This window comes from Adiantum capillus-veneris, chromosome 4 (genome assembly GCF_014529385.1).
Source record: "Adiantum capillus-veneris isolate H3 chromosome 4, ASM1452938v2, whole genome shotgun sequence".
NCBI classification, from domain to species: domain Eukaryota; kingdom Viridiplantae; phylum Streptophyta; class Polypodiopsida; order Polypodiales; family Pteridaceae; genus Adiantum; species Adiantum capillus-veneris.
In genome coordinates this window covers 1,043,391-1,068,468 of record NC_140934.1, presented here as the reverse complement: position 1 = coordinate 1,068,468, position 25,078 = coordinate 1,043,391, and the positions used below count along the sequence as shown (strand labels likewise).

Sequence of the window (25,078 nt, the reverse complement as noted above, 5' to 3'; positions counted from 1 at the left end):
TTGAAACTCAAGGAGTCAAGGTAGGTTGCAAATCGAAGGCTTCTAGGTAAAGTGATAACACAATTGGTGACTCTGCAAGTTCACCTTCTTCCATCCACTTAGCATCCATTGGTGGATAGTTTCTGAACTTTACCAAGTAACGCCTAGCAACCTTGCCTTTCACTTTCCTTTCTTTGTGTGCCAAAATCTGTTCCGGGACCAAGATCTCGTCAAGTTTCTCGACTTCCGGCTGATCCTCAGCTGGCATATCTTCTGGCACATCACCCACATAGGGTTTGAGAAGACTCACATGAAACGCATTGTGAATCTTCCAACTGTCAGGCAATTTCAGCCTATATGCAACATCACTGATTATGTCGCACACTTGAGAAGGCCCATAGTAACGCATGCTGAGCTTTGGAAACAGTCTTTCCTTGCCCTTCATCTTCTTTAACCTTGCCTTTTCAAAGCGTAAAAGCACCCAATCACCAAGTGAATATACCACTTCACGACGGTGACGATCAGCTGCTTTCTTTCGCTTTGCCTGAGTTCTTTCTAAGGCCACTTTGACCTTCTTGTAAATTTCATCCATGTCGTGAACATACTTATCTACTTCAAATATCTTGTCCTTTGTATGCAGTATGGGAGGAACTTTCTTGCCACCTTCAACTATCTCAAAAGGTGCCTTGCCAGCTGATAAATGCACTGTATTATTGTATGCATACTCCACCAATGGCAAATATTGCTCCCACTTACCTTTATGCTCTGACACATAGCACTTCAGCAAATCTAGGACAGTAGAATTTGCCTCTTCTGACTGCCCATCTGTTTGAGGATGAAACGACGAAGAGAATTTGAGCGTGGTGCCCATATTCTCAAACAAGCCTCTCCAGAACAAACTTGTCATGCGCGGATCACGGTCGCTAACAATCGACTGTGGCATGCCATGATACTTGAAAATATTGCTCATAAACAAGCGTGCTATCTGATCTGGATTTATCTTCTTCCTGACAGGAATGAAATGAGCCTGTTTGCTGAATCTGCAAATAATGGTCCAAATACCATCATTTCCTGTTTGCGTTCTCGGAAGATCAAAGATAGAATCCATAGCAATACTTTCTCATGGTTTATCTGGAATAGGTAGTGGTTGCAATAACCCTGGTGCCTTTTGCCTGTAAAACATGACCTTTTGGCATATTAGGCATTCTCGCACGAAGGCATCCACATCTCTTCTCAGTGTAGGCTAGTAGAAGAATGTCTCAACCGCTTGAACTGTGGCATCGATGCCACGATGCCCTGCATACGGTGTACTGAAGGTGGTGGGAAGACCTGTTGCATAGCTTGTAGGTTGCTTCCTTGCCCATTAGAACCAGCTATAGGCTACTGAAAGGTGGCGGGCTGAACTGGTACAACTTGAAAGACTGGCATCTCAGCCACCTGTTCTTGCACCTTAGGCATAGGTTGTGGAGACTGCATGTTCTCCGTCAAGTGTACAGGTGTTCCCATTGACTGTGCAGTATGAATCACCTGTGCTCGAGCCTTAACAGGCTTTTGAATATGATCCAGTGACCCCACTTGCTGAGACGGAACAGGAGGTTGCAGAAAGGCTAAAAACCTCGGGTTCTGCATTACTTGTGTGAACATAGCCACAGCAGTAGCCAAGTGGGTCCTGAATATATCGTCATCTGTCTGTGGTGGTCTTGACCACTCACCCACTTCATGTGTCTGTGACCCTGTGAAGAGGAAACCTCTTCAGTCACATCATCTGGTCTGTCAGCCATAATTGCAATTCCCTGTGTCTGGTCTATGATCCCTTGTGTCTTCAAGGCCAAAACTGACTAAGGCTCACTTCTATGGGAAAAAGTGATTTAATCCCGTCGATGGAACCATGAAACCGGCCTGTTCAATCCAAAAACGGCGGTAGACTTCACTTCAAACCTTGATTTAGCTTTCACCCATTATTAGTCGTCTATTTTACCTGTACTTTCAAGACAACAAAGGCGAGAGGGATACAGGCTGCTAGATTGCACTTGTATGAGTAGACGGACACCAGATTGGCCCTTGACTTAAGCGCCCCTTTCGGTATTTCTTTATTGTTCAAAAGAGGGAATAAAAGCTGTGGTTCCCTACAAGTTGCCCCGCACAAAGTCGGCTGAATTTCCACTGATCCAGCCCGATTTCGGCAGCGTAACTGTACTAGGATACTTCACCGTCAGTATTCCCACGCATTGAATGACTTTCCCGACGCATACGGGCACTTTGCAAAACCTGGCGAGAATCTGCACCACGCTGAATTCTCTGTTTTCAGCCCTGAAAATGCGCCAGATCACCTGTACAGCGGTCCCCTTGCGTCCCCGAACCTCCTGGGGGTATTAGGGTCCGTTTAGGGCCAAAACCCTAAACCTGCAAAAATACACAGCAGGCTGTAATTCAATGGTTCGGGCTCCGTTTCACGTGCCGGTCGCATCCGTTGCAAGTTTTCGAGCTCCCGCACGTGTAGGGCTACCTGCCCTTTGAATCAGACGAGATTTCTGGCGTGAAACCTCTCCGCATTCAACTGTACCTGCGGGGGGATTAGCTGCTAGCTAATCCAGTACCTGTGCAAGAGGCTCTTGCCTCGGCAATCGCGCATGAACCCACACAACTGTACATTGGTCAAATGAAGAGCCCACTAGAGGGGCATAACATACTGCCAAAGGGGAGAGAGAGGGCAGTGCGTAGCGTGCAGGGCATCACTCCTGGCACCGCACTGTGCATAAGAGGGAAAGCAAGCACTCCATAGCTCTTAACATGTGACAAATCTGAAAATGAGGCTGTCCCCCTCCTAAATTCAGCGCCACTTCTTGTTGCATGAGGCAAGTGTACCAGAAGGTGCCACTTGGCACATTTATAAGCATTTTCCCGTTTCAGGGTTGTCGTCTAAAAATATCCCAACCGGTTGCCTTGTTGACTTCACGGCAGAGTAAGAAAATGTTCCCCTTGTCATTCCGGAGATAATGACGTCAACACATTTTCAGGTCCCAAAATAGCAGTTCCCTAAATTTTAGGAGATGCTGCCATTGTATCTTTCTAGGTCATCCGACCCTCTTTGTACACTGCGGCCACATCCAGAACTGAAATGTAGCCTCTGTAGGAAAGGATTCCACTTTGGCTAGTCAATGACCCCACTTGGCTAACCATAGTCCTTGTCCAACCTTAGTGCTCTCTTGCCCTCAGGCCTGGACTCCCTCTGGACAGTTCCACACTAGCTATGCAATGCAGGGCAGTTAGATTTCCCGAGGGGTGTTTCCAAAAAGTGAAAGTAAATAGATAATAAGAAAGAAATCAACAAAAAGGATAGATAGTAGTCACACGCTGGTGACACCAAGTCAAGAATCAATCACGACAACACCAAATAACCACTTCAAACAATTCACAGATCACAATAGATTTGCTCTGGGCCGGCGGAGTTCCGTGCCTAGAGATATTGGCCCCAAAGACTGGTGCCCCTTTCGGTATTTCTTTTTGTATTAATCAATTATCAAAGTACAAGAGAGCGGTTAGGGTTTCACTCTTAGACTCTGCGTCCAGATGCTCTGAGAAATGAGGCCCTCATCACTAATTTAAAGATTACAAGGGATGCCCAAAAGGAGAGTCCCAAAGCTTGAAAGCAAAAGCAGATTCTCTCTCTCTCTCTCTCTCTCTCTCTCAATGAGAGTCAGTAAAAAGCAAGTTCTCTTTTTCTCTCTCTTTCTCTAAAATCATAGCAAAAAGCTGAGATTTGCGTTGCTCAAAATTTCGCAAAAAAAATAAAATAAAAAAAAATCACCTCCGCGATTTCCGGAAATTAGGGTTTTGGGCAGAAATTAGGGTTTGCAGGATTTTTTGGGTTTCTTGCAGAAATTAGGGTTTCTGCTGTCTATAGCCACGTCATCACTTTGTGACACTGGCAAGATCTCCTCCTAGCAAGAGAATTGATTTGGAGTGAGAGGGACACGTCTCACGACAAGGGTGCCATCTAGAGAGCATAGGACATCTCCACTTCGTTGCCTGCACCCCGGATGTGCTCTGCATCAAGATGATTATTGTCTCATCTGAGTGCTTTGAGAAGAAAAACGTAAGGAGAAATCTCGTTGCAACCCATCAATTGCCTGGCAGTGTTGTCCTACTGCTTGGGATGAAAAACGCTAGGGTTGAATGGGGAAAAACGATGGGGTTGATCTGTAGCAAAAATGCTAGGCTGATTTGTACCCCCTACCCACCACCCATCCTAGGACTGCCCCCTAGGGGCACCTTGCACCCTAGGGCACTTTGCCCCCTCCCCCTCCCCCTCCCCCTCCTGCTGGTACCCCTGCCGTCCCTATATACCTTCAGAGGTCTGGGTCAGCGAGCTGTCCAGCAGCCCCCATGACCTCTAAAGTAGGGAAACATGCAAGAATTGGCACGTGATGCCCACAAGGGCTCTAGAAAAAATACCGCAAAGGTTGGGAAAAATACTCCCAGCTTGTAGGAGCTTGATGGCCATGGAACCAAGCCAAAACCAAGGCTAAACATGGCTAAACACATCCCGACATGAGAAAACAACCTCACACTGGCCGGGTATAGCCATGAAACAACCCTCAGTCTCTTAACACCTGTCCTTGGGAAAAACTGGGACCAACTGGACAAATCCAGAGAGATGCTTGAACTCTAACAAATTTTGCCATAATAGATGTGCAGATGGAAATTTCCGAGTGTTTCAAGAATGAGTATTTGACAGATAAAGACTTTGGAGATGTTTTTGATGGGTTAGATGTGGAAGCGTGTTGCCCTAATCACCAATGGCGTAGAATTAGGCTATGGAGGGTGAAGCCTTAACTTGGCCATGGTGTTAGGGTTAGGGTTAGAGATATGGAGGTTAGGGTTATGCTCTGCCAATTGCAAGAGCATAAAGAGAGAGAGTATAAACACAATGATAGAGTCAAAGTGCAATGCTTCATTAGAAAATAGCCTCTTAAATAGGCTTTGTGCTTTACAGTCATTGCTAGAGAGGTTGCACCCTCTTGCTATTGGACCATGTCATCATTTATCTCTTCCTAGGTGGCTAGAGGGCTTTCCCACATGGTGCCACAAGTTGGACTTACCCTAACAATCGCCCCCTTAAGCCAAACTTGGGGTTTACAAAGACTTCATGTGTTTTGGTTCATATGGTTGACACATAGGTTTCACATAGATAAGGGTATTGTTGCACATAACACAAAAGGTATTGCACTCACACAAATTGTCTCCCCTCAAACACAAATTTGCCTCCCCTAGACACAAAGGGTGTAGGCACACAAACATGAGGTTGTAGGCATACACACAAGCCTCTCTGGCACAAAAGGGTAAGCACATAAGTCTCCCAAACACAAGGGTAGACACACAAAGCTTCTCTAACACAAATGAGGGTGACACACAATTGAGTGCACACAAATTCACATTGTTATTGTGTTGTTTGTTTTGGAGGATTTTCTCCCCCGCACAGATCTTCAAAAGTTGTTGTACTTGGTCGTCGTTGTCCTTGCCATACCTTGATGTTGTTGTTGTAGCTTCATCTTCCTGTGTTGTCGTCTTCATCTGCATGTCGTTGGTCCGGTTTGTTAAGAATACGGCCTTCTTGGCTAATGGTGTAAAACACACATACATAGCAAGTGTAGTGCTCGTGTGTGTGCTCATGACTATGGGCGGTCGTATCGTATACATGATGTATAGGTAGTGTCTCAAAGCCGTGTACATGGTGCTTTTGGACACAAATATTTGCATTAGTGTCTCTAGATGTGCTTGTGGGTTCAAACAAGACTCGGATATAGCTTGATGTGAGGCTACCATTGAACTACTTCTCTGACATTTGACGGGGGTTAAAGCTCTTCGAACTGGCTCTGAGCTGTTGTTTCAGTGTGAAAACCTTCCAAGATGAAAAAATCTCAAGAGCTTGGCCCTTGATACCATAGTCACATGGAACGACGGGTCGAGGTGGGAAACAGAAATGGAAACGGCGGGTCGAGATGGGACGGCAAAAATTAGGGAACAGGGACGGGGTCAGAACGACAAAAAAAAAGAGTTTTTTTGGCAATTTTTTTACCTACACACATGCCACACACATAGAGTATCAATTTGACCACAAATTTTACACTAAATAGACCAAAGAACATGAGTCATATAGATGCAAATGTGCTAATAAAACATCGATGGATACAAAATGAAAAGTACATGCCACAAGGGCTCAAAAAGGACAAGTCTCAAGGATAACAAAAAGTGTAAAGGGCTAGGTAGAGGAGTAGATTCTAGAGTGATCATCAACAAGGTGGAAAGGTACGTAAGGTACGGTACGTGTTCGGTACGTACTGTATGTAGTACCGAATGGATTGAGTGGTAAGGTACGTAAAATTCGCAAGGTTTTTTTCGAAAACGTCAAAAACCTACAATACGGTCCGTACTTGATAATAAATTCATAAGTATCACTTCTAGGATATTAGCTCACTGTTCTACAATCCAAGGCGAGTCATTACCACTTTCTCGACATTCAATATTCACAAACAAATACAATTCAAAGCTTCAATTCTCTCTCAAATGTACTTCAACAAACTTCAAACTTCAAACTACAGAGAACTTCATATTCATCATGATTTGCACACTGTATAGTATTCGACAAACGAGACTTGAAACTTGAGAGGCAATACAATTCATAAAGTACTGAAATGACACAGAATCATAGATGGTAGACCGTAATCTCATCAAAATACCAAGATGAATCATGATAGAATCCATACAAAAAAATGACATCTAATAAACCATAATCCACAAAGAAAGCCACAAGTCCCGACTCAACAAAACTACGAAGCATGCTAGCAGTTGCACTGCTGCAAAGTACATACTACTAACTGAATGAGAATAAAAAATCCACATCAGACTCTGAAGATGAGGAGTCCATGTTTCCATATGTCAAGACATTGCCCTCCTCATCAAACTCTGGCTCAGTAGTGGTGGGATCTCCTGAAGCACCCGGCTCCAGCTCAAGTGGGTCGTCCTCCTCTGAAGTCTGAATGAGACGCACTGCCTCATTTGCTCGAACACGGCTACTACGCATAGGCAACTTCCCTCGTTGAATGCTCTCCCGTCGTGCTCTCTCTGGATCTCCGGTCTCCAGGCAAAGAGGGATGTTGTGAGATCATGCTCGGGACCGAGTGACCCGCCGATCCACACTCTCAAGCTCTCTATGGACCTCTCGTAGGATCTCCTCTTGCTCATCTCTGATCCGGCAGTGCATCTCCTCCGCAGTAGGGTCTGGAACCATCTTGATTTCAGTCGGATCTACCTGCTCATAAGTACAAGTAGCCAAGCGTCAACTCACAAGTTGAGAGTCTACTAACCAAGTAACATTAATCTTTTAAAACTTACCTGCTTGGGTGATCCCAAAGCATGAAAGCTACGCACGAGCTTCATGTTCGCTCGGCAGTAGACCAACTTCTCCAATTGCGTAGTGCTCAAGCGGTTTCGAATCTTCGTGTGCACAAGAGAGTACGCGCTCCAATTGCGCTCACAAGCGCCAGCTGAGCAATCCTATGGACAATGGACATTCACACGAGAAATGGGAACATTCAACATATGAACATTGCCAAATGAGCATTGAAAATCACGAAAACATCCAAGAGATTATAATACCTGTGAGAGAATGCGTAGTGCAAGTGTGGCCAAATTTGGATGACCGGCTCTTCCATAGTTTTGCCACCAACTGAGTGGAAGCTTGGTAGCTTCCCGTCTCAAGGACACACTCCTCAAGAAAGACGGTCCCAAATTGTTCATGTAGCTGCTCATCTCATTGTCGATCTCCAGTTGCTCATCTTCAGTGAACATAATGTCCATATACCCTGATCGCAATGTAAGCAAACTACTCTCTGTAAAAAGCTCTAGAGTCTTGTAGAGAGGATGGAGTATAGCAGCCATCCCATGAATGGGACGACACATATATATCCATCGGGTCTCCACAATGGCAAGAATGTCATCCCGCCCGCAACTCACAAGTGACAATACTTCAGAGTTAAGATTTAAAACAAATACTTTTTCCAAAGATCAAGGCTGAGCCAAAATATGATACATGACACGAAGACTTACGGCTCTGATGTCAAGGAGGCACATGTTGCTATGTGCTGCTTCATTTGCATAAACAGATGATACACAAGGCCAAGAGTGGATCCCTCCATGTCTGTCACACGCAAGAGAACGTAGAGAGGCTGGAGAGCCACTATCAAGGAGTGCACCTCTGCCCAAAAGCTCTCATCCAGAACTTTCCTCTGTATGTACTTGGTAGGCTCAGTCTGTGAATGGTGCATCAATCGACACTTAGGGTCCACGACTGTCTGCAACAGTGGATCCCTCAATCTGTAAAGCCTCTGAAGTACTAGGTACATGTATGCAAACCTAGTCCTCGAGGGACGCACCATGTCTAGTGTACTGTGACTCCTGAATATAGCAAGTGCCTGATGTTTTTTGCGGAAGAAAGTAGTCATCTTCGCCGCATCAGAAACAATAGGCTGTACCCAAGACAGCTTGCCAATATCCTTGCCAATATCCTCCATGAGCAAGTCGAGGCAATGTGCAGCACATGGAGTCCAAACTATGTGAGGGAACTCCGCCTCAACCATCTCCCCCATAGACTTGCAGTTGGACGCATTGTCCGTGACAACCTGCAAAACCATACGAACAAGGTGGCTTATTACTTACAAGATACAACTACTAAATAGTAAAAAGCAAAAGAGTGAAGACTGATTAGAGATGGCGTATACGAAGTGAGAGAGAGCCATGGATTATGGAATACCTGCACCACATTATCCTTCCCGACCTCCTTGATGGCCGTCTGAATGTGCCCAAAAATGAACTCCGCATCAACGTGCTCACCAGCCTTGCCCGCGTCCACGGCACGTAGGAAGTATGTACCAAGGCAAGAGGAAACAAGAATGTTGATAATGTGGCGTCTGCGAATATCACTCCACCCGTCAGAGATGATGGTATAACCAAACTGTTGCCACCCAGCTTTCACTGGGACCAATGCTCTGTCAATGATCTCTCGCTGCTCATCTAACATGGATGTGTGCATCTTTTGATAATCCAAGCCACTCCAAGAATCTGTGGCACCAACTTGTGCAATGGCTCGAACCATTCGCTTCCATTGCTCTGTCCGCAAGACACTAAATGCAATGTTGCACTCTATGAGCGTGCGAGCAATCTCTGTCTCTGCAATCTTTTGCCACTCTTTTACCCAAGACTGTGCTTGGACACGTGAAGGCAAAGTAGACTGTGTATACACGCGTGTCTCTTGATCTGTATCCTCATCTACATCTTGAGAACAACGAGCCCTTTTCCTGCTAGTGTCCTTTTCTTGCTTTGTCCCTGTATCTGACAAATCTGTAAACAATGCATTTTGCAAGGCATCCTGTGTTGCCTGATTTGCTTTCTTACCCTTGGATGAGGGAAGACCCCCTCCCGGGAAGTGCTCCAACCTCAAAGCATCCTTTATCGCGGGCGGAATAAGCTTGCACCCTCCGCATTGGCCAGTAGTGCCGATGCCAGTAAGGTGCCTCAACACACGCGTCACCGTACTTGTCTTCTGTTTTCCACAATATTTGCAGGCCCAAGTACGTGTTCCTGATCCTGCTTGCCCTCCTGTATTTACCACCGCAATGACAGCGGTGTGTGCGCTCCAGACTGGGTTGGGTTTGTGAGGCATGGTGTACCTACAGATAGGTGAACAAAAACATTGATGCTATCGCGAGAAACACACAAGGTATCCGCGAGGGAGACGGGAGAGACTCGCGAGGACGAGCACTTACCTTTACCGCGCACAAGGTTGCTCTGCAGGTGAGTTTGCAGAGCTCTGTCTGCAATAAACAGGCGCCCAAACTCTCTCTGTAGTACTCTGTAGTCAATAGTTTGCAATAAACAGGCGCCCAAACTCACTCTGTCTCAATAACCAGGCGGCCAAACCCCCAAAACAGAGGCGAAATTAAATCCGAAAACGCGAAGGGGAAATTTGTTTTTGTTTTTTTTTTTGGGGGGGGGGGGGGGGGGGGGGGGGGGATAGTACGGTTCCGTACGGTAGTGTACGGACGTACGGTACCGTACGGATCCTACCTTGATCATCAAACTCCCGAAGTGCTTGCATGCTGAATCTCCACATCATCGTTGTAGTCGAGGGTGTCAGCTACATATGAGGCCTCGCGGTCCTCCTCTAGCTCCTCCAAAAGTGTCTCGGCTGTAGATGGATTCTCTTGTGCCATCTCCCACTCAGTGAAGGGATCTGCCTTGTGTGTGACGCTCTTGGAAAGCATGCGCAAGTTAGCGCTCACAAACACCAAATCATTGGCCCTCTCGACCCCAAGGCGATTCCTCTTCTTAGAGGGCAATGTGGCTGTACACACTCCATAGTTGCTCCAGCCTCCAAGCAACTAGTGGTACATGCTTGGCTAAGGACACGAACAGCCAAGCGTGGCAAATGTGGGCCATCTCCTCCATAGTCCTCCCACCACAAAACGGAGCCAATCTTGCTGCAATCAACCTGTGCATCTACGCATCCATAGGAACCCTTCTTTTGCCTGTAGTTGAGTAGCTCATCTCTAATCTTGTGCCTAATGTCAGTGCTAGGCTCAAGGCGCTCCAATGCAAGCCGCCATCCTTTGCTCACCTCCTTGTCGGTCTCTTGAGCCTTCCCTGAAACTCGGGGTCAAGCACATAAGCCGCCGCATGAAGTGTAGAGTAGTATGCATTCCACCTAGACTCACACAAGCCACGAATCTCCGCATACTGAATAGGGTCAGGCACAAGCTTCTCAAGTGTCTCTATCATTTGAATCATGGCTTCGCAGACTTTGCCAATGCATGGTTGCAAGCTATCCACAATTCGAAGTAGGTGTAGAATGGACTTGACCATGGCGTTAAGAGTCTTCACCTCCTCCCACCAAGCGGCGTCGTCGGCCCATTCTTGGCATTTCATCCTTGTTGCTGATGTAGACTCCCGCATGGCATGAAACTCATCACTAAGAAAGAGGCCCCTTAAGGCTCCGCCACATGTAGACAAGCGGCCTAGCATAAACCAATTGAATGCAAATCTTGTCTCTGAATATTTGAGCCAGGACAAGTGGCTCCTCTTTGAGAACTCATGGCGCACTTCTTGATGGTTGAGTACAAAGGTCACAATTTGATTGCCGTCACTAATGGTGGGTGAAATCCATGACAAACTCCCTATGTCCTTGAGGAGGTTGTTGAGGCAATACGCCATGCAAAATGTGACATGGATAGTGGGATACATGCCCTCAATGATAGCCCCGACTGTCCTATTTGACGCCTCTTCATCTGCAACCATACAAAGAACATTCTCCGACGTGATGATCTCTATGGTGCTTGTCCACTCCGCAACAAGCATCTCCGCGGCCTTGCCACTGTCAGATGCTGTCACAAATTGATGACATGGTAATGCAGCCCGAACACACACACTCGCAAAGTGCTGACGTGGTTGACTGTACGGACACACGAAAATTGCGTTGATTGGCTAATGACGTGGCAGTTGTATGGACGCTCGGAAAATGCGCTAGCAAGCTGATTGTACGGATTTTCTCTTTTTGTGCTGATTGATTTTAATGGCAGATTTTTTACCAGTTGCTTTTGAGTTTAAAGCTTTTGGGGCTCTGCTTTTAGCACCCCTTGTAATTTTTATAAGTGACCCAAGGGGGCTCACTTCTCAGAGCATTTGGACGCAGAGTCTGAGAGCAAGCAACCGCGGGCCGGTTGTACTTTGCTCAAAGATCCCTTTTCTCGCGACAGTTATGGATTCCAAAAAGAATCAATCGACCTCTTTTGCAACCGTTGAGGCGGGAGGAGGCAACGCAGAAGATTTAAATGACTTAACAGAAGATGAGTACGGGTCACCTCGGCCTACACAATATGAACTCCGGGAGATGCAGTCGACGCAATTCTGGGGTTCTTGCAGGCTGCCACATCATCAATTTGTGACAGCTCTTTTCTACCAATCTCTTCATTTAAGGTCACCTTTAAGGAACAGATTGAGCGGTTTTGCTGCGGACTCCCTACAGAGATCCGGCATTACTACCTTGAACAAAAGTCGGATTCTATTCAAGAATTAATGGGTCATGCGAAACGGGGTTTCTCTATACATTCGGAGAATTCGACTTACCCCACTTATTAAATCTTGACTCAAAGAACTAGACAGACCTCCCAACAATGAAAGTAGAAAGGAAAAGAGTTTCCAAGAAAAGAAGGATACACGACTCCGATTGGCTCTTCGAGAAAGGGCTAATTATCTCAAAGAGGGGAAGTGTTTTGGTTGCGGTGAACAAGGGCACATCTCCGCAAAGTGCCCCAAAAAGGCACAGCAAGGACAGGCTGAAGACAGGCCAGAGAGTTCTAGAGTGGCAGAGGAACGTGGCAGAAAAGGCAAGATGAAAGCAGGACTGATACTAGATTGCATGGGAACCGACCCAAGGCCAGATTTGAAGAATGTTCATGAAGTTAGAAGCTTCTTGATTCTTACTATAGGCTGTTCATTCGGAAGTTGGTAGAGGTAGCTTCCCCTTTGCACATTTTGACTTAGAAAGGAGTCCCTTTCTCGTGGAGACCGACAAAGGCGACTGCCTTTTAGACACTTAAAGAAAAAGTAACTACTGGACCAGTGTTGGCTTGCCAGACTTGGAAAGGTCATTCGAAGTATATTTTGATGCTTGTGGTCGCAGTCTGGGAGCGGTCTTAATGCAAGAAGGCCATGTGATTGCCTATGAAAGACGATTGTTTTCAAGGCCAGAATTGGCAGCATTTGATTTATGAGAAAGAGCTATTGGCAGTGATCCACGCTCTCACTCAATGGCGACATTGCCTACGGAAGGGGGAGCCTTCCGTTCCTTTAATGAGAGAGTGCAAGCGATCACAAACAAGTGGATAAACACTGTGAATGAAGGTGCTGAGACTGAGAGATAGAGAGAGAAGAATACGACACCAGACAAGTTGTCAAACCCTCCTCCGAAGGCCCTTCTCTCGGTGGCGAGAGAAGTCTATGCTATTGATTGCACAAAACTAGTACAAGATGCTGATGCAAACTCGTGAAGCTTATGATGCAATGTGTGTCTAGGTTGGAGACGACGGTGACGACTACGTATGGTTGAAAGTGCTCCTTTCAGGCTGTTCTTTATCTGCTGCAATCGCTGGATCTATCTGCTGAATTTGCTGCTGAAAACGCTGAGTTCTGCTGCTGCAAAAACGCTGACTTTGCTGGTTCAAAAATACCGAATTCTGCAGGTGCAAAAACGTTGAATTGCTGGCTTTGAAGCGCTGTGTTGCATTGCTGAAAAACGCTGATATGCCAGGCTGAAAACGCTGAGGTTTAGGGGCTGAAAACGCTAGGGTTCAAGGAATGGTTCTTGCTTGAGAAGTTCTCCAGAGGGCCTGCTACACTTGGTGCCTGTGCTCTCCTTCCTCTTCAGCCAGATTTCACTAGTGCTAGGTTTTCTTTTATATTGGCTTGGCTCATTTGCCCTACCTAGTTCCCAACAAAAGTCACTTAAAAATAATAAGTGAAAAATGGCTAAAATAGGGAAAATAGATTCTATGCACCAGAAAATGCTCTTGATGGATTCTGATGGTAATTGTTAGGTGCAGCGGAATGAATGTTGTATTTTCTTAAGATTAGTGATCTTTATTGCTCAAGGTTCCTTTTAGTTCTTAGGGAAAGAGAGAGCTTTCCGTCTTATGGAGAGTGCTATGATCACGAACAAAGTGAGTGGATATTGTGCGTGCAAGTGAATGAAACTGAGAGAAGGAGAGAGAAGAGATACGACACCCGAGAGGTTGTAAAACCCTCCTCTGAAGGCCCCACTCTCGTCGGCGAGAGTGGTCTACTTTGATTGCACAAAGGTGTACAATGCGTATGCCATGGACTGATGCAACTTGGACTATGCTGACGACGACGACGGTGATGACGACGACAACTTGATGGCTGAAATCTGTGGTCCTCTATCTGCTGAATTTCGAGACTGTTTCGGTGGCTGAAAATGACTGTTTTGGCTGCGTTTTCTTGGGCTGAAAATGGGGGACTGTTGCAACCAATGGGGATGAAATCTTCTACTGTATCCTAGGGCTGGAAACGCTGTGGATCTGATGTGGTTTGGGCTGGAAATGCACTAACGTTGGCTGATTCTGTCTCTTGCCAAAAACGTTGGGGCTGTGGAGACCAAAAACGCTAATGGGCTGCAATGGAAAAACGCTAGCAAAGCTGAGATTTCCGGCGATGATGGGGATCTGCAGTTGCTAGGATGCTGAGGGTGATGGTGGCGACTTTGCAATGGAAGGAAGCGCCAAGTGCTAGGAAATGCCCGCGAAGATGGGGATCGAAAAACGCTGGGGGTGCTGGGGGGGGGGGGGGGGGGTTTGGGGTTGGGGTGGGGTATTGCTGAGAAGTTGCCTTTTGAGCGGGAAGCTCCTGCTGCCTCCTTGCCAGAAAGTACTAACTTGGGTTTGTTTATATATTAACTTAGCAAAATTGCCCTACCTACTTTTGTTGGAAAGTCACTTAAAAATAATAAGTGAAAATACCAAAAATAAGAAAAATAGGCTAAATGCACTGGAAAATTCCCCTTACTGAATATGTTGGATTCTGAAGGGAATACTGATGATCATGCTGTGTGCAACTGGAGGATATGCATCTATGCTAAGTGACTGGGCATGCACGGTCTACGAATAGACTCACAAAAGTGCCAGATCACTGCTAATCTAGACTTGATTGGACTGACTGAACCCTGCCGTGGTGTAGCTTGTCCACAGACACATAGGGTTGGGATGTGTCACGTGACAGTAATGCTGATGATCATGCTGTGTGCAACCAGAGGATATGCATCTACTCTTAAGTGCCTGGGCATGCACGGTTTGCAAACAGACTCACAAAAGTGCCAGAACAGTTCCTAAGCTAGGCTAACTGAACCCTTGTCATGAAGTAGCTTGTCCACATGCACAAAGGGTTAGATGTGCACGTGACATCCTCTCCTTTTTAAAGTGAGGTACTGGTACCGAGCTGCATGGCTTCCTTGTACTCTGCCAACAACTCTGGATAATCTTTGAAAAACTCTTCGTCGACCCACACTGCTTCGTGGGTTCCTTGATCTTTGAACTTCAAAAAGTATTGTCTCACTTGCTTCTTTGAACCATGTCGAAACCGATGTAACAACACTTGCTCCGGCTCCATGACTTCTGCTTCATCGATGATCTTCGGCTCTTCTTCTTCCGAAATGTTCTTTGGAGGTGAGTTAGGCAATTGCAATTTCATTGAAACCTCATTTATCTTTTTAATGATTGGAAACGGACCATACATTCTAAAAGACAACTTGGGACACTTCTTTCCAATTTGCTTAAGACGTTGTTTCATGATTCTTAAATACACTCAATCCCCTTCCTTGATCAAAACATCCTGACGATGCTTATTAGCCTGCCTTGAATAAGATCCCTGAGCCTTTCTTAGCCGAAGCTTTACACTCTCAGAAATCTCATCCAATGACTGACTTTCAACATTAGCATCAGGTACTTGACTGACCGAGCGAGTCAAAAGTGTCTGGAACGGGCGGCCAAAAGCTGCCTCATACGGAGTTCGACCAATGACAGAGGAAAAAGAGTCATTCAAAATAGCCTGAACCAATGGGAGATAGAGCTCCTAATGAGACTGCTGATCATGCACAAATAACTTTAAAACATCAAAATCCAACTGATTGTAAATCTCTGTCTGACCATCTACTGTGGATGAAAAGCTGATGAAAAGTTCAACTTAGTGTCAAAATTTTCAAAGAGTGTGCGCCAAAAATTGGACGTGAACTTAACATCCCTATCTGAAACAATCGATTTTGGAAAACCACAGAGGGGGTACCAATGCTTTATGAACAACCGTGCCACATCTTGTGCAGTGATTGTGGCCTTACAAGGAATTAACATGCAAAACTTGTTGAAACGATCAACAATTGTTAAACATTGAGTGTTCCCTGAATGCAAACTAGGTGGAAGGTTAGTCACACAATCCATGGAAATATCTTGAAAAGGTCCATCGGGAATAGGTAGCGGAAGCAAGAGACCTTGCTGCTTACTCCGAGGAGCTTTTATCTTTTGACATATAGTGCACTGTGTGACATAATGAGACACATCTTTTCGCATTTTAGGCCAATAAAAGAATCTTTCTATTTTTCCCAAAGTGGTGTTCATTCTCCTGTGCCCACTCGTGAGAGAATCATGTGCATCATGCAATATGGTTGGCCTGAGAGAGGGCAACACACATAGACTTTGACGAAAATACAACAAACCATCACGAATGAGATAGTTGCTTGGCCCTTGGGAAGCAAGAGCCTGCAACCATTGCTTACCAAACTCGGAATCCGCATACTGGTTCTTCATGCTGTCGAAAGACACACCCTAAATAGAAACTGTGGATCTTGACTCAAGAGCCCAAAATCTATCCTTTGTGACTCAACGCATCTGCAACAGGGTTAGCTTTTCCAGGCACATACTCAATCAAACCTCCAAATTGCTCAAAAAATTGTGACCACCGTGCTTGGCGATCACTCCAATGTGCACTAGGCATAGACTGGAGCCACTTGAGGGCTTGGTGATCTGTGCGAACTATGAATTTTCTACCATAAAGAAAATGCTTCCAATGCTAAAGAGAGTGATTGACAGACAAAAGTTCTTGATCGTAAACTGAATAGTTCTTTTCTGCACTATTGAGCTTCCGGCTAAGGAGAGCTTCCGGCTAAGGAAAGCTACTGGATGACCATGCTGCTGAAGCACAGCGCCTATGGCGACATTGCTCGCATCCGTCCATACCTCAAAGGGGTCATCCCAAGAGGCAAGGATGAGACACAGCGCTTTTGTCACCGCAACCTTGAGGGCTGCGAAAGCCTCAATGGCTGCTTCGGGCAATTCTATGCGCTGACGGCGAGTCTTTATCCCTTTCAAAACATCAATCACAAGTGCGGCAATGCGTGCAAAATTCTCTATGTGCGAACTATATGCTTGACATAAACCAAGAAAAAAACGCACATCATATGCAGTTTTGGGCAAATTCCAATTACGTACCAGTTCCGCCTTCGCGGGGTCTATAGAGCTTGATGTCTTCTGCAGAAATGATATAACCTAGATAAGTAACTTCAGTGAGAAAAAACTCAGATTTCTTAGCTGCAATGTACAACTGACACTCATCCAAACGGGTTAGTACCCTTTCGACATCCTTTTCATGTTGTTCCCACGATGTAGAAAAAGTGAGAATATCATCAAGAAAGATTAACACACATACACCAACCATATCATCGAAACGGCCTACCATGAGACGATTAAATGTACCCACGGCACCTGTCAATCCAAAAGGCATAACCACATACTCTCATTGCCCTCGCTCTGTGCAAAAACCGGTTTTGAAGATGTCGCCTCTGAATACCCGTACCTGATGGTATCCACTCCTGAGATCGACCTACTGAAAACCTTTGCCCCATGAGCCTATCAAGGATATACTCAATGCGAGGCATTGGAAATTTGTTCTTGACGGTCGTCTTGTTCAAGGCTCTGTAATCAACACACAAACGAGACGAACCATCTTTCTTGCGGACAAACAAAATAGGAGCAGCAAAAGGACTTACACTCGGACGTATAAATCCTCTAGCCACCAACTTGAGTTGCCGCTCTAACTCTTCCTCCTGTGTCTTGTTCAAACGGTTGGGAGCCTTACTAACAGACCGTGCCCCCTCCGTAAGCTCGATGCGATGGTCCTCCGGCCCGCTCGGGTGGGAGACGGGGTGGAAGATCATCCTGCAAAAAGAGATGCTTAAACTTAGTAAACAAAGCTGAATACCTGTGTGGAGCTTGAATGCTCTGGGAAACTGGAGCAGCATAGATGAATGCCGCTTGTGCTCCACGTCGTAATTGACGCTTTACCTGCACATGAGAAATGAGAGGCAAAGAATGCAGACCCTCCTCAACACGAATGATCATGGGAGAGTTACTCTTGGCATTTAATGTGAGAGTGTTGGCCTCCCAATCAATGAGAGGGTTATGCTCCCGAAACCATCTAATGCCCAAAAGCATATCACATCTTGAGAGAGGAACACGAGAAATTTCCTACGGAAAGCAGCTTGTTGAATTGTAAACAACACATCAAGGCACTCTTTCGTGATGAGAGAGTCCATACCGACACCTCGAGAGGAGATTCCTGACTAACCTCTAGGCGGGCTCTCTCAACAAGAGAGGCACTAATCACATCATGCATATTGCCTGGATCAAACAATATGATAAAACGCTGACCCTTTACATGCCATAACACTTCATGAGAGATTCATCAATGTGTGTGTCAGAGACATGAGAAGATTCAGCTTGGTTCATTAAAGTGCTTGTGGTTGTTGCGGGTGCCTCAGGTTCTTTAGGTGGGGCTGTCTTCGGACAAGCCTTCTTAATGTGACCCTTGACGTGACATTGATAACATCTACCTTCCTTAGCATAAATCACTTGTTCTTCAGCCGTTATGTATCCTCCTATAATTCCTTGTGCGGCTTTTTCATCCAGGGTTAGCTTAGGTTTTGCAGGTGCTTTAGCTTTACCCTTAGATTCATTTTGAGAGTTCTTTTCCGAAGGATTAGAGAAAGATGGGCTAGAAGAGTTACCATTCTTACCATTCTTACCGTTCTGGGAGGTACTTTGAGAAGTCTTGTTTTCCTTAGGCTTGCCCTTGTTGTGCTTCATCTCTTGAGAGAGAGCCATTGCTACCGCCTTGTTGAGATCCGCGAGGTCGAAGACTTCTACATTAAACTTGATATATTCGTCCAACCCAAAAAGGAAAGCCTCTTTGCGCTCATCATCTGATTTGCGTAATTGGGTGTCGAGTTGCTAAACACGGTTAGAAAAAGACATGACTGGCATACCATTCTGCTTCAACCGCGCTAGGTATTGTGGTGGCATAAACCGCGCCTTGAGCTTGTCTGGGAAGTCGGCACAATTGAAGGAAAGGGGCGCGTCTTCGTCGGCTTCCTCTAGGTGCGCGGCCAACTGTGCCTCTGCCATGCGTGGTACCAATTAATGGCATCACCGGCAGGTACATGGCTGTCGTCAAAACCTTGCTATTGCCCGTCTTCTTAGTTGTCGCAAAATAAGCATTAAATTGATGCAACCAAGAATGAATAACAGTAGCATCCATCTCACCATCATACTTACTGAAAGTCAACTTCTCGATGATGGGGTTGTTGGAGTCCAAATCTCGGCTTGCGCCACTTGATGAACCACCGACATCTTTGGCTGGCTCGGGTTTTGAGGTGAGAACCTGTCGGACCAACTCTTGCATGTGTAGGTCTCTTTGCACCTCACGCTCTGCCTCCAAAGCCGCTCGTCTTTCTTCGGCCACCAAGCGTGCTTGCTCACGCTCATGCTCAATAGCTGTCTGTCTTGCTTCGGCCGCCAAGCGCGCTTGATCGCGCTCACTTTCCAAAGATGCCTTTCTTTCTGCTTTTCTTTCTTTTCGTTCCTCGGCCGCCAAGCGCTCTTCGTGATCCAAGGTTTCTTGTTTGTTTTGGCATTCACGCTCCACTGCTACCTGTCGTTCTGCTTTTCTCTCTCGTTGTGCCATCGCAACGTGATTCTCTTCTTGTTGTTGTGCCATCATGTCCATCATCGACTTGACCAAAGCCTCCATAGGATTTGGTGCAATTTGTGGCGTAGATGGGGAAGGGGGAGGGTCAGAAAAACCTCCTGGTCGGGGAAAATTCTTCTTCGCCATTGCCATGCTCATTACATCCATACGAAGTGTCCATTCTGCTTCGTGTAATGACCATACACGGAAGTCGTGGGTTCTTAAGTTCCCGAGGAACTTGGGTTCTTGTGGGTCTTGGGGTTCTTCTTTCGCTTGCAATCCGTGCTAGAGAAGGATCTTTTCTTCACCCGAGCTCGTCTCTTTCCCGCGGGTGCACCCCTTGGTGGCCTTGCGCTCACACCAAGGTTTCTTTTTTCCACCTCACGTCGATTGGCCGGCCGCTAAGTTCACGGTCTGCTCTCAATGAGTGAAAAGAGAAACAAGGGGAGACTGGACAAGCCCTTCTTTCTTGGGTTTCCTATCACTCTTCAAAAACACGATTAGGAATCGACCCGCCCAAGAGGTCTTGGGTTACGTGCGATTGCAACAAGCAAAAAAAAAATCTTGTGGTTCTTTCCTTGAGTAATACAGAACACTGCCAAAGCTCTGATACCCATGTAAGGTGCAGCGGAAGTGAATGTTGAACTTTGCTCAAGATGAGTGCTCCGAATTGTGCTCAAGGTTCCTTTTACTTATGGAAGGGAGAGCCTTCCGTTCCTTTAATGAGAGAGTGCAAGTGATCACAAATAAGTGGATAAACACTGTGAATGAAGGTGCTGAGACTGAGAGATAGAGAGAGAAGAATAGGACACCAGACAAGTTGTCAAACCCTCCTTCGAAGGCCCTTCTCTCGGTGGCGAGAGAAGTCTATGCTATTAGTTGAACAAAACTGGTACAAGATGCTGATGCAAACTCGTGAAGCTTATGATGCAATGTGTGTCTAGGTTGGAGACGACGGTGATGACGACGTATGGCTGGAATTGCTCCTTTCGGGCTGTTCTTTATCTGCTGCAATCGCTAGATCTATCTGCTGAACTTGCTGCTGAAAACGCTGAGTTCTGCTGCTGCAAAAACGCTGACTTTGCTGGTTCAAAAACGCTGAATTCTGCAGGTGCAAAAACGTTGAATTGCTGGCTTTGAAGCGTTGGGTTGCATTGCTGAAAAACGCTGATATGCTAGGCTGGAAATGCTGAGGTTTAGGGGCTGAAAATGCTAGCGCTTTAAGGGCTGAAAACGCTAGGGTTCAAGGAATGGTTCTTGCTTGAGAAGTTCTCCAGAGGGCCTACTGCACTTGGTGCCTTTGCTCTCCTTCCTCTTCTGCCAGATTTCACTAACGCTAGGTTTTCTTTTATATTGGCTTGGCTCATTTGCCCTACCCAGTTCCCACAAAAGTCACTTAAAAATAATAAGTGAAAAATGGCTAAAATAGGGAAAATAGGTTTTTGTGCACTAGAAAATGCTCCTGATGGATTCTGATGGTAATGCTAATGATCATGCTGTGTGCAACTAGAGGATATGCATCTACTCTAAGTGCCTGGGCATGCACAGTCTGCGAACACTCACAAAAGTGCCAGAACACTTCCTAAGCTAGGCTAAGTGAACCCTTGTCATGAAGTAGCTTGTCCACATGCACATAGGGTTAAATGTGCACGTGACATACTCGGAGCTGATTTCACGATCTTTACTGATCATCAGAGTTTACGCTACTTCTTGTCACAGAAGTAGCTTATGGAAAAGCGGTGGGCTAACATCTTGTCACAGTTTCACTTCCAGATTTGTCCATGTGCAGGGACAAAAAAACTTGGTGGTAGATGCATTGTCTCAGAAGCCCCTAGTCTTGGCTATTTTCCGCGATACATCATAGAAGCTTCAAGGATATGGTTGATCAGTACGCCACCGATCCGAATTTTTCCGATGTATTCATGCGAATAGAGAATGGGGGGTAGTAGCAGGATATTCCATACGGGATGGCTACTTGATGAAGAAAACGATGTTGTGCGTTACACAGCCGTTGAGGGAAAAGGTTTTGACTGAGTATCATTGTCCATCTTTTACGGGTCACCGCGGCATCGGCACCACCTTGAAAGGTGTAGAGCGTTATTTCTTTTGGCCGAGACTCAAGAAGGATGTGGACGACTTTGTTCGTAGTTGTTTAGTATGCCAGAAGGTCAAGTTTGATAGGCATAAGGCACAAGGATTACTACAGCCTTTACCCGTTCCCACCCGCCCTTGGGAAAGTATTGCAATGGATTTCATTTTTGATCTCCTGAAGACACAAAGTGGACACGATGGCATTTGGATTGTCATCGACAGATTTAGCAAGCAAGCTCACTTCATTCCAGTAAAGAAAACATTCAAGCCGGATCATTTAGCAAGACTGTTCATTGCATAGATATTTCGATTACATGGCATGCCTGAGACAATAGTCTCCGACAGAGATCCCCGATTCACGAGTTTGTTTTGGAGGGCTATTTGGGAGAACATTGGCACACGGTTGTAGTTCTCGTCATCATTCCACCCGCAGACAGATGGGCAATCTGAGATTGCAAATTCAGTTGTTCTGGATTTATTGAAGTCTTACATCTCTGATCAGAAGACTCAATGGGAATATTTTTTGCCTTTGGTGGAATTTGCCTACAATAACACGGTTCATCTTCGACGGGGAACGCGCCATTTGAGATAATTGAAGGTGCTCCGAAGGTTCCACCCTTCCTCAACACTAAAGACAAGATTTTTGAAGCCGACCAATACACGAGGGACTTGGACATTGCTTTAGCCAAGGTCTGGGAGGCTTTCGAGAAATCTCAAGAACAACATAAGAAGGCAGCAGATCGACGTTGCCAGGATTTGAAATTAAAGGAAGACGATTACGTTTTAAGAAGGCACGCCTAAGAAAATGAAAGGGAAAGGAGCGACTTTTTAAAAAGCTTAGCATGAGGTATTATAGCCCTTTCCAGATTAAAGAAAAGATAAATGATGTCTCCTTCCGACTCAAGCTGCCCGATACTTGGAAGATTCACAATGCATTCGATGTGAGTCTATTGAAGCCTTTTAAAGGCGATGTGCCGGTTGATGGGGAGCTCCTTAGTTGATGGGGAGCCTAATGAGCAATCTGATTGCGGTGGCAGGCTGACTGTACGGATTTCCGCTTTTTGTGCTGGCAGATTTTTGACCAGTTGCTTTTGAGTTTAAAGCTTTTGGGGCTCTGCTTTTAGCATCCCTTGTAATCTATATAGGTGACCCAAGGGGGCTCACTTCTAAGAGCATCTGGATGCAGAGTCTGAGAGCGAGCACCCGTAGGCTAGTTGTACTTTGGTCAAAGTTTAATATAAAAAGTAATACCGAAAGGGGCGCCAGTCTTTGGGGCCATTATCTCTTGGCACGGAACTATGCCGAGACGTGTCGACTCTCTTTTGATTTGTAAAGTGTTTTTGAAGTGAATCTCTGCTGTGTCGTGGTAGAATCTTGACTTGGGGTGTTCAAGTTTGTTACAGATGCATCATGTGACTCCATAAAATACGTCTCCCCCCGAGAGTAGGCCACCACTCCATGGATGGACCGCTTGCGGGTGTCGCTCGATCCATCTACGAGGAGAGCCGCCATTGGTCTCCCACAAATTCTTTGTTGTTTGGGCCACTTGCTCCACGGCAAGCTTCTCTTTGTCAAGGAGGGTGGTGCGAAGCCTCTATGATGAACGTGGCACATAAGAGGGGCCATATTCCCCTATTTTTGTAACCATGTTTTGAAAGTATGGAGACCTATCAAGACAAAAAAGAGCATTTTGTGCTAGTATGGAGACCCCATAATGAAATACAAAATTAGAGATTACAATGCACACTCAATGCGATTCATGGAAGGCAATGTGGTCGCGGAAGAAGAATCGGGCAACCGACCTATCCACCTCTTCCCTCAATTTAGGATTCCAATTTTCGTTGAGGGTGCTTTGGCGATGCGCAATGGAAGCCCCCGATGTGGATGCATTTGGCTTGAACGCTTGAGAGGTGGAGCCAAGGTTGGCTTGCCTTTGCTTGCCTTTGCTCTCGCTTCTCAGGTGTAATGTGTGGGCAAAACTTCACCTCATGGCCGGGTTCATGAAGAAGATGGGCTCGCACTTTGTTTGCACCACTCGTTCTCTTAGACGGGCATAGCTTGCATATCCATGGTCTTGCACCGCCACCTTGACCATGCCTGGTAGAGTCGAGTTCATCCCACCATGACCATGTTTGCATTGCGGGCCTCCTTCGAGAAGAGCCGGCTTGAGAAGAGGAGTTAGCTTGAGATGACATGATGGTGGAGAGTGTAGGTGGAGAGAGAGTAGATGAGAGCTTGAGAGTTGAGAGGGTAGAGGAGGCAGAGAGTAGGTGGAGAGCCTTGAGGATAGAGGTGATGGTAGAGGTAGAGAGCCTTGAGCATAGAGGTCTGGTGTCACACGACGGGCACCACGTGCCAATAGAAAAGAACAGACTAAACAAACTTTTAGCACTTAAATAACAACTGAACAGAGAGAGAGAGAGAGAGAGAGAGAGAGAGAGAGAGAGAGAGAGAGAGAGAGAGAGAGAGAGAGAGAGAGAGAGAGAGAGAGAGAGAGAGAGAGAGAGAGAGAAATGAAATGAAATGTTATATTAACGTCTTCAAAAGGCCAAAATGACCTATGAGACCAATCAGTTACAAAATAGTGAATCTAATACCATGTCTGGGTACAAAAGAACTAGAAAAGAACTAGAAGTGGAACAAAATACTACTACTACTACTACAATCTAAAACTACGTGGGTGTAGCAGCTGATACAATAGGTACCCGGTAAACTGGATGTAAGAGTGTGTGAAACAAAGATGGAAGAAATGGTGAGGATCCATCCTCATCTACACTCTGGATGTCGAGAGAGTGGCTCGAATCTTCTGTTGTAGTCTCCGTCGATGCTGTGTAGCTCCTCTCCTCAGTCGCGGTCGTCTGTATCTCTGTAGCTCCAATGCTCGGTTGATGAGAGTGCCAGTAGTGGTCGAATGAGTGTGGGACGAGCTCTGCAGTGGTGGCTGCTCCTCTGGCTGTCCCATATCTAGTGAAAAGAAATCTGTAATGTGTCTCTGGGACTGCCTCTCTCTAGCTCTCCCCAGTAAAGTGTCTCTATACCTGTGTAACTCAAGTAGATATAGTCCAAGACATCTTTGATCCTCATAACTCATGACCCTAGATAGAGGACCAAAACCCTCTCTGAATAAGCAGTGGAAACGCCCCCGTATCTCATAGAACACTGTGCAATGACATATGTAGTGCAACTCTGTCTCTGGCTCTCTCTGGCATAATCGGCATATCCTGCTGTCTGCTGGTATCCCTCTGAATCTACCAGTCTCAATCTCGAGCTGATGTGAGGATGTGCGTATCTGACCAATGGCACAACGCAAACCATGAGACATATGTGTGTCCATGTAGCTGAGACGACACGCGACACGGAGTGGCGGAAT

At 46.0% G+C, this 25,078-nt stretch overlaps 2 protein-coding genes across 3 annotated transcripts in view; one reads left to right on the top strand and one right to left on the bottom strand.

Annotated features, from left to right (window-relative positions):
* The window catches only part of LOC147458600 (TOM1-like protein 1), a 104,359-nt gene that overhangs the window by 59,366 nt on the left and 19,915 nt on the right, over positions 1-25,078 (top strand). The gene's annotated exons all lie outside the window — the stretch shown is intronic.
* On the bottom strand, positions 7,145-10,899 carry LOC147458601 (uncharacterized). Its single transcript, XM_086511701.1, has 6 exons — positions 10,655-10,899; positions 8,792-9,707; positions 8,089-8,660; positions 7,639-7,990; positions 7,375-7,536; positions 7,145-7,291 (listed from the first exon to the last, which is right to left on the bottom strand). Exons 1-6 carry the CDS (start codon positions 10,897-10,899, stop codon positions 7,145-7,147), a joined length of 2,394 nt encoding a protein of 797 aa, XP_086367827.1.